The sequence below is a fragment of the Nicotiana attenuata genome, chromosome 10, assembly GCF_001879085.1.
Source record: "Nicotiana attenuata strain UT chromosome 10, NIATTr2, whole genome shotgun sequence".
Lineage (NCBI taxonomy): Eukaryota > Viridiplantae > Streptophyta > Magnoliopsida > Solanales > Solanaceae > Nicotiana > Nicotiana attenuata.
In genome coordinates this window covers 9,481,532-9,491,934 of record NC_031998.1, presented here as the reverse complement: position 1 = coordinate 9,491,934, position 10,403 = coordinate 9,481,532, and the positions used below count along the sequence as shown (strand labels likewise).

At 37.2% G+C, this 10,403-nt stretch overlaps 1 protein-coding gene across 1 annotated transcript; it reads left to right on the top strand.

Annotated features, from left to right (window-relative positions):
- On the top strand, window positions 2,004-5,973 carry LOC109232986 (DNA repair protein RAD51 homolog). The gene is made up of 9 exons (XM_019398697.1): window positions 2,004-2,311; window positions 3,729-3,873; window positions 3,959-4,069; window positions 4,153-4,244; window positions 4,354-4,448; window positions 4,534-4,647; window positions 5,264-5,393; window positions 5,496-5,617; window positions 5,698-5,973. Exons 1-9 carry the CDS (start codon window positions 2,213-2,215, stop codon window positions 5,819-5,821), a joined length of 1,032 nt encoding a protein of 343 aa, XP_019254242.1. The 5' UTR covers window positions 2,004-2,212; the 3' UTR covers window positions 5,822-5,973.

Genomic DNA, 10,403 nt, shown 5'->3' with positions numbered 1-10,403 from the left:
CATGCTCTTCTTATACTCCCCACCAAGAGAGAGAGAGAGAGAGAGAGAGAGATTATTGCACTTGTGGAGAAATGGAGTAACATCCGTCCCCTACAAGGTAGGGCGAGTCCCCTTTATATAGGAGAGGAACTCTGTTACGAATACATGTATATTTAATTTACGAAATATGGAGATGTGAAGGCTTGACGCGACGCCTCAGCATAGGCTATGATAGGCCGGCCCTGTCAGACTCAACCGCGTCTCTTGGGGGCTTCCCCTCTTTATCCCGATCTCGGCCTCGAGTCCGGTCTCGACAGATCCCGAAGGAGAGGACTAAGTTGTGGCTTCATATCCTCGGGACCTCGAGATACCTCCCCGAGGTGGCGTCATGTCCTCGGGGTCTCGAGGTACCGCCCCGATGTGGCTTAACGACGGGAAATCAGGCCCTCTGATTTCACCGCGTATAGGTACCATAGGCTTGCCCTTAATGTAAATCTCTACTAATGTAAGCTTACTCGATCTAAAATCAATTAGGACTTTTTCAAGGTTATAATGCGGGCTAAGGGACGGGTAGGATATATTTAGGAATAGTGGTTCACCCTCCTAAGCACTTTAACACATCACATAATCAACTTTAAGCACAAACTATCACAAATACTCAACAATACCTTTATCAATAACATTCATTATATTATTGCAAATCATAGTCCTGAACATAAATAAATTTGGTACAAAAATATCATTTTTATAAGGAACTACATAATACACTATCAGATGACCGAAAAGACAAAGCAGCATTGTGACAAAATAATAAATGGTGGGCTCTTTTATAAAATACAAAAATTTGGGGTAATTTTAAAAAAAGGCAGAATGGCCTAAATGACACCTATACTTGTCCCACTTTGTCATGCCGGTCCCCAAACTTCACTTGTTTTCATCCAGACACTTTAACTTGATCAAAACCTATTATTTAAACCCCTCTAACCGTTGACCAAGCACATGTGGCAAAATAATGGTTGAGCTGGACAAAGTGGTGTAGTTTACGCGGATAATGAGCGTGAGTTTGAGCATTTTGAACTAGAAATAATTAAAATAAGAAGAAAAAGTCAGTAAAATAAGAATAAAAATAAATAAGTAAAAAAAGAAAAAAGCAAACGAGTGGATCCAAATAACTGAAGTAAATGGGTGGATCTGTTTTTCCTCATGCCCACCTTTCTCTTTCTCCTTATTTTGATTTAATAACCAAAGCGTATTTTCCCCTCCGACCAAGAAGTTGCAGGATATTCTTCCTCAATATTCACTAGTTGGGCCCTGATAATTTGGAGAATTTGAAGAAGCTAGCAGAGCAGTTCCACAAGCAAGCACCTATTGCTGCCCCAGCTACCGGGGCGCCTGAAGGTGTTGCTGCAGATGATAAGGTGCCGGAACTCGTGGCTTGCCAAACCTTCGAAGCAGCCGATGCAGAGAGGGTCACAATTCCTAAAATTTTAATTGAATTTTGTATAAATCCCTTCTCCATCTCAACGTTTTGAGATCCGTTTAATTTAGATGAGTGTTCTATTTGATTTTGATTGTGAACTACGGAACCGTCGCCGACAACCTGCCGCCGCCTTCATCAGGGACTAAACCTAAGCGAATAAGTGTAAAATGAGGGGAAAATTTGGGTTGGAGGTTAATAATTATTTCCTATTTTATTTTCCTCTATGGCCATAATAAATGACCTGGAGCCTACGTGGTTTAATTTCTTGACGTGGCGTCCTACGTGTAGGAGATTGTATTACACGCACTGATAGCGTCGTGTCATAAGCGTTTATTATACACGGTTTGAAGGAGTGTAAGTGTTCAATTGACAAATTGTTAAGTTTGGGGACCGGCATGACAAAGTGGGATAAGTATAGGTGCCATTTAGGTCATTCTACCTTAAAAAAAAATATAGTAATCTACGGCAAAATTTGGGTCCTTGGATCTATCCCAAACACAAGTGACCATATTTGTCATTTTCTCTAAAATTTGTATAGAAGAAAAACCGCCCAAATGCGCTTCCATTACACAGCTTACAAAGCAAGCTTCACCTTTTGGTTTGGTGTACGCGGCCTCCCTAGTATATTTGGCGGTTCGGCACGCTTTTGAAATATTTCCATTCGTCAGCCAAATTCGCCCCCATTCTGCCTTCTCTTTCAACACAACAAAGACTCATCTCTGTAACTCAGTAGCATCAAAGAGAAAAGAAGCAATGGAGCAGCAGCAAAGGAATCAGAAGACGATGCAGCAAGACCAGAATGAGGAACTCGATGATGTTCAACATGGCCCTTTCCCTGTTGAGCAACTTCAGGTCTCAAACCCCCTCACCCCCATTTCTGATTTCTCCGTTTTCATTCTTGTATTTAGGGATTATCTGTTGTTTCGCTCTTCTAATACTAAGCTAATATTTTCCTAAACCCATCTTCCCGTTTCTCTCAGCCAAGATCTTGAAGTGGCATGACTTTTTTGTTTGACCCAATTGGGTCTAGTCATTCTTATGTTAATTTAATGATTGCTTGTGGCTTCAGATTCGACGTTGTCGCTTGGTTTTATCTTGAATCTTGAATTGGGCTTCTTTCTGGCTGAATTTCATGAAACGAGAATTTTTCTTCGCATCTTCAGGGTTGAATCTTACCCGACCCGGTTCTTTTCAACCCTAGGGAAATAATTTTTTGGGCATTCCCAATTTCTGAATTCTTGGAATCTTGTCTTGCTTTTTGGTGTGTTCTTGCGGATTATTTCAAGCTAATACTTTTAAAATTGATTCTACCTTTCCTTTATCTAATACTACTCACTGCCTGAGTTTTGAAGCTAAATTTAGATATCCCATTATAGTAGGGTTAATTTCATGAATGGTCACTCAATTTTACTTCATTGCACCAAAGTCACTAAATTATCTTTTGTAAAGAAAAAGTTGCTCGAATTCACCTAAGCGTCATAGAAGTTACAAACTATTTTAGTTACAAAAGTTAGTTTAATAAATCTGGTGTGATAAAGTAAAAATTAAGTGAAATGGATTCTCGAAGTGATACCACCGATCTTGAAAATCTGGATAAATGCTTTCTTTTTATCCAATCAAGATAATTCGTCCCTTATGCGATACTCCATTGGTAGAAATGCTGTTCCGATCATTTTCGTTGCATGTAATTAGAATCAGTTTCCATAAGAAGATTTTGTAGGTTACAATCCGAGTGTACAGAATTAAGGCACCATGAAAACTGCTTGTTTAGAGGCATCTTGATACAAAATGACTAACATCCTGAGGCATGATATGGTATTACGAGCATTGGGGGTTGGCGGTCTCTTATTTTGTCTGCATCTGAGTGATGTGATTGACTTTTCAGTTTTGCTCCTTACAAGATTTGATCAGTTTAGTTATTTTTGTGAAGAATTTTAAGTCTTGAGTGATTAGTATTTATCATAATGGTAATTCAGATAGATACTTATCACAAATTGCTCATACTGCAGATTTTGAAAAGATTTACATAAAGTTGAATAATATTTCCTGTGGATTTTTACTGCTTCTGGTATTACATAAAAGCCAGACCAGGCATTTCCTATAATTTTCTTTGAATTGTTAATATTTAAAAGTCAATATCTTTGCCTTTCTTTTTCCAGTCTAGCTTGTAGTATAGTTGTTTCTGTTGAATGACACCCTGTCAGTTCTTCCAACTTAAAAAGAAATTGGTCCAGTAATTACTGAGGCATATAGCTGTTTTGTCCTCAAGGCATCAGGGATTGCAGCCCTAGACGTGAAAAAACTCAAGGATGCCGGTATATGCACGGTTGAATCTGTTTGTTATGCTCCAAGAAAGGAGCTTTTGCATATAAAAGGAATTAGTGAAGCTAAAGTTGACAAGATAATTGAGGCAGGCATGTTTCTCTTCTTTTAACTTCCATTTCTGCATTTGTTTATGAGTAATCAGTACTAAACCTTTTTAATGCTGCATATGAACAGCTTCAAAATTAGTGCCTTTGGGGTTCACTAGTGCCAGCCAAATCCATGCACAGAGGCTTGAAATCATTCAGATAACTTCTGGATCAAAAGAGCTTGACAAGATATTAGAAGGTAGATATCTATTTCTTTGTGAACTTCTAGACCTGGAATTTTTTCTGGCCTCACAACCTCATGCTTTTTTTCTCGTTTGTCAGGAGGAATCGAAACTGGATCCATTACTGAAATTTATGGGGAGTTCCGATCTGGAAAAACTCAGCTGTGTCACACACTATGTGTCACTTGTCAAGTACGATGATAGTGTTCTTTTATTAGAAAATCCATAAATAAGGTGCTACAAATTGTAATTTGTAACAAACAATATTCATTTAAATATCATTCTTTATCTCTTTTTTTAGCTTCCATTAGATCAGGGAGGTGGTGAAGGGAAAGCAATGTACATTGATGCTGAAGGTACTTTCAGGCCGCAAAGACTTCTACAAATTGCAGACAGGTCTTCTATTTATAATCACAACTTACATTTTTTCTTGTATTATAAAGTTCAAACTTTTTGTCATCATTGGTGTTAAACGCTGCAGGTTTGGATTGAATGGTGCTGATGTTCTGGAGAATGTAGCCTATGCCCGAGCTTATAATACGGATCATCAATCAAGGCTTTTGCTGGAAGCAGCTTCAATGATGGTGGAGACCAGGTCAAATTTTATCTTGATATCCTTATATTTGTTTGCTGCTTTCTAGCTTTGCATGAAGAATGCATAATATGTGCTTGCCCTTTTGCTTTGAATTGTGGGATAGTAATTATTGTTGTAGTTGATAGCTTCCTCTTGGTGTTGCTATAAAGTGAAATGTTCTCCAAATACGGTCGCCCTTCTCTCATTTTTCTTCTCTATCTTCTCTGTGGCTGTGTTACCAATGGACTAAATTATAGCTTAGAGAATATTCCAACTCTTGATCAGTGTATCTTGGAGGGTGTGAAGAAGCTCTCAATTTGTTTGATTTTGGATGTCCGTCCTACATCTAACACATGTTTGGATTCATCTGTTCGGTCACTTAACAAAAGCCTAGTGATTTATCTGTTTGAAGTGTTATAGAATTAACTCAATATGTATAAAAAATTTGCTTCTTTGACGAGCATGTGTACTTAATACCTCTATATCTGGAGTAAATCTGTGAAGCTGTCGCTTTATCAGTTATTTGAGTTCTTCTGTGAAGTTGCCGCTTTGTTAGTTATTTGAGTTCATATCATTAGGTATGAAAAACACCTCTTATGTTAGGAGCTTAACTCTTAAACCTGTTTTGATGAAGCAGGTTTGCTCTTATGATTGTGGACAGTGCTACTGCCCTTTATAGGACTGATTTCTCAGGGAGAGGAGAGTTGTCTGCCAGGCAGATGCATCTTGCAAAGTTTCTTAGAAGCCTTCAAAAGTTAGCAGATGAGGTAGTTTAGCATGTCTCCGTTTTAGTGGTGGTTAATGTTTCAGAATCAGATGAGAGGTTCTTGACTTACATTTCTGTCAAATCTTTACTTTTATGCTTGCAGTTTGGTGTTGCTGTTGTTATTACTAATCAAGTCGTTGCTCAAGTGGATGGCTCTGCTGTTTTTGCTGGGCCTCAAATAAAACCTATTGGTGGCAACATCATGGCACATGCTTCTACAACGAGGTATGCACATAGTGCAACTACCAATTGCAGCTTGCTTGGTAGCTGAAATTTAACTTATTCTTTTTCCTAACTCCTGACAGACTAGCTCTGAGGAAGGGTAGAGCGGAGGAGCGGATTTGTAAAGTAGTCAGTTCTCCTTGTCTAGCTGAAGCTGAAGCAAGATTTCAAATTTCTCCTGAAGGGGTCACTGATGTAAAGGACTAACTGTAAACTGCAAATTGTCCATGTACTATTCTTGTTTTCATCATTTTGCAGGTCAATTGACCATCATAAAAGTGTTGTACACTTTTTGTAGAACAATATTCCTTCCTTCTACCAAATGTAAATGTAGTTTCCTTTTGAGTCCTTTTACCATCTCATTCCATATGTTCTCATATTTATCTCGCGGAAGGGGGGTAAAGAACCTAAAATAAAAGAAAGGGTACATTCCATCGTCCTTAGGGTTGTTCAAAATTGTACCGAACCGAACATATAGCTTATTGGCTTATTGGTATCGGGTTATCGTTGGTGAACGGATTGAGATTTTATAATTAACGGCTTGATTGTTTGGTGGCGGATTACTCAATTTTCTTATTGGATAAACCGTTAACCCGTTAAAAATTTTTACATTTACACTTTTATATGGGATCAACAAAAGTTATAGGAGTGTTATCAAAAAATACATCTTTTGAAAATGTCAAAAAGTTTTGTAGGTGTAAGGGATTCCGATTATATATAAGTTTTCAGTCAGTTTGTCCGGTTTTTTGTCTTTCCTTTTTTTGATATGCAACATGATATCTATGTAACCAAAAGAAATACTTATAATAAGTGCAGTACAAACTACAAAGTGTTAACAGATTCTATGATGTAGCAACAGATGTTAACAGACCTGATAAACTAAAAAGGGGATGGGACTTATAGTCGAGTCACTTTGTCAGATTTGGTCGTTTGGTATTCACAAGACTAGAATTGTTCAAAAAAATTCTATTTGATTTAGCTGATAAACCGCCCGATAATTGTTAATCCGATATCAATCCGCCTGTTGTCCTATTGGATGGTTAGTGGACTACTATATTTATAATCTGATAATTAAATATAATTATTCGCTCGATAAGCACCCCTAATCGTCCTTCCCTCTTTTTGGGATGTGTCCATGAATGTCGGAAGAGAATCAAGAAAGGGGAAGGTTCTTTTTCCTTTTCCTTTAAAGTGATAAATTTGTGAGTTATTGCTTTCTTGTTTCTGAAATTATATTGGAGCATTCACATAGCATTTTTCTCTCTTTCTCCTTTTTGAAATTATATATTAGGAACTTCTTAGACTTGTTGCACTACTTTAGTTTTCATATTTTATTATGGAACTTCCTCCAAGTGTTTTTTAAGTGAAAAATCTTGAGCTCAACAAAATAATTCAAATTTAATAGTAATAGTATTCAACTTATCTTTGTTATCTTAATAGTATTTTATTTGTATAGATAGTAAAAACATTCGATTACTTAAATTGCTTCTCCAACTTCAAATCACTTCTTTTATTAGTCCTCAACTCTTCATCCAAATATTGGGTCTACGAGTACTCTTTTTACACTGTAGACGTCTACGATCGAGTAGAATAATGATATTTTACAGTCAAATTCTGAATTCAAGAGACTTGTGATTAACTATCAACTAAATTAAACCAAACAATTAATCTATTCAAGCGAATCCTAATGTATGAATACTAAAGATAATCTAGAGTAGCAAACTAAGAAACAAAGGAAACAAATTGGCGAACTTAGACACGAATTCAATGGGAGACGATATTCTAGAGCTATTGGTTAGCTAACAATCCCGTTGAGTTTTCTACCTAAATTGTCTAATTAATTTATCTAGTTTATTGATTGACGGGGTTAATATTGCTCGTAGCCTTCTCCCGAAGTACAACTCGCCTATTCAAGCTAATATAACGCCTATATTCCTATGGAATTAGGATTAACAAGAACGCATTTATAATTACCGTATAGTAACCAAGCAAGGGGATTAGGTATATTCCTATCCTAACCGCAAATCCGCCCCCCCTCAGAGTTAAGATCTTGCTCTACACAATCTTATATGCAATCTAGAATTCTCTCTCCCGAGTTCAACCCTAGATTCGTAGATAGTATTCAATTGGTGATCAAGCAATCAAATAATTAAGCGCAAGATTGAATAAATAAACCAATATGATATAATAATAAGAACAATTCAAGCTTCAAACTACAACGTTCATGCAGCACCCCAAAACTCTAGAACTAATAAAGTATGAGATTAAAGGAAGAGAAGAGAAGGAAAACTAGTTCAAGCCTCCTCCAAGCGTGGTTTGTGTTCCCCCACGTGAATTCTCCTTCAAAGTATGTTTCCCTAGGTCTCCTATGTGTCAAAAGTCCTCAAAATAGCATTTTTTATATGTATTTATACCAAGTAGGGTCGGGCACAGACGAAACACCCTTTCTTGCGCGAAATAGGACTTGGCTCTGTAAAAATTGTACAGGCACGCTGCATGGAGTGACGCGCCATGCGGTGTGCTTGTGGGGAAGTTCAGAGAGCTGATTCTGACATACTGCAGGAAAATGGAGCCCAAACGGAGTTCTGAGCAAAAAGTTATGTGCATTTTACTAGACAATGCGCCGTATGCCCACTCGATTCTCCGTTTCGTTCTTAACTATCATCCATTGATCCCCGAACACGATCCCAGCTTGATTCCTTGGGCTTTTACTCAGACTTCAAAGCTCCAAATCACTTGAATTCATTCCATAATATCTACATATCTCGGAATCACTCCTACAAGGCATAAACCACATATTTAGTGCAAAACACTATCGATTAAATCTCAAACTCAATTAAAGTGAAGTAAATTAGAGTGTAATAAACGACTAAAATACGTAATTATAGCCTATCATCAACACCCCACACTTAAACCATTGCTCGTCCTCGAGCAATCAAACTACACTTTATATAGACACGACCTTTTCAAACAATTCTTCTAACTCATCACACCAAGAATATTTAAAATAGACTAAGCACAAGAGTGCAACATCTTCACCTCAAGATTTGACTCACAAGTACCATGCATTATTCGCAACTCACCCACTTACTCTAACATAGAGGTCACTGAAATTATCTTTCCTTCATGAATCAAGTGCCCTCACGCAACAAAAGAGAGTAGTTCCACACAATAAAATTTAAGAACACTTTGGAACTCAAGATAAGAATTCACCCACTCTCAGAAAAAACATTCATATGCCACAAAAGATGCACCATAAGCTTGCCCGTAGTGTACTACTCTAGTAATCGAGCTCATTCAATCTAGGATCAATTAGAACTTTATTTGGTTGTAATGTAGGCTGCGGGTCGGGTAGGATCATTTAGATATAACACCTCCCTAAGCACTTTAATACATACACTTTAACATTGAAAACTCCATACTTATGTCAAACCATAACTCCACCTTCACATCAATATATATTAACTCCCCACTTCTTTAAGCACAATTACATCAAGAGTCACCTCTATCAAAGAATATTTTTCATAGCAATACAACTATTTTTTTTTCTTTCTTTTCTTTTTTTTCTTCTTTTCAAGTGGCTCTTAATTTTTTTTCAACTCACTGCACCTTTCTCCTTATTTCATTAGTTCCACTCAAAAGCCAAACCAACCACCCCACACTTTAATTTTTACAAAGTTCATAATAATTCAAGTGCTCATGAAGGTGAAAAGATTCAAATAGATAGTTAATTCAAACAAATGGGTAAGGCTTGTAATATGGTTGCCAAAGAAACATGATTACAGGCTCAAAGGGGTTAACTATGATACATAATAATTAGGCGGGTAAAATATATATATGGCTCAACAAAGAAACGCCTATAACACTTCCAAGACTGAACAAAACTACTATTTCGCTTTGCACACACACGGGGCAAGTTCTAGACATCAAATGCAATGCACAGAATAACACAAAACCTTACACACACATGGCACATAACTCACTCAGGATTGGACTCATCAAAACACTCAAGTCAAAGCAGCTAAGCAAAGTTAAGATCATACAATTTAAGGTACTTATACAAGAGTCAAAAATTGAGCCTAAGCGTCACAACCAAAGTACTCACTATTCTCAAGGCATGACAAAGTTAAAAAAAGATATTGCTTCAATTCAATTCTCAGCACAAGTTCTCCTAGTTCTAAAAAATAAAACTAACTATACCCGGTTCAACCAAAACCCTTGGAAAAGAACCGCGACACACAGAAAAATCAAGGGGGAATTGCTACACTACCTACAAAGAAAATATTTTTGTCCTTTTTCTGTAGACTTAAATCCCTCAAGAAAACTGTCTAGGAGGTCCATCGTCGGGAAAATTCCAATTTTCTATATATTTTTTTAACAAAAACTCTACACTAAGAACGAGTACTACAACTAAGCTAAAATAGCACAGAAACTCACCCAAACAATCTCCTCACCCCACACTTAAAATTGTGCAATGTCCTCAATGCACACTATAAATAACAAAAGGGTAAAAGAGACTCCCTGTTAGGCCAAAGGCCGAAGAATTAGCAGCTCACGGATACTCAGACTTCTCCCTAGTATGATCCCTTGTGCGGGTACCTCACACTCACTTTCAAACACCTGCTCGCTTTTGCACTTGCCTATTGGCTTTGATTCCATGCTCCTACTCCTACAAAATACAAAAATAATACTACAAAAAAAAAAAAAAAAAAAAAACCAAAAGTAAAAAAAAGAAAAATAAAATTGGGTTGCCTCCTAACAAACACCTGATTTAACGTCGCGGCACGAC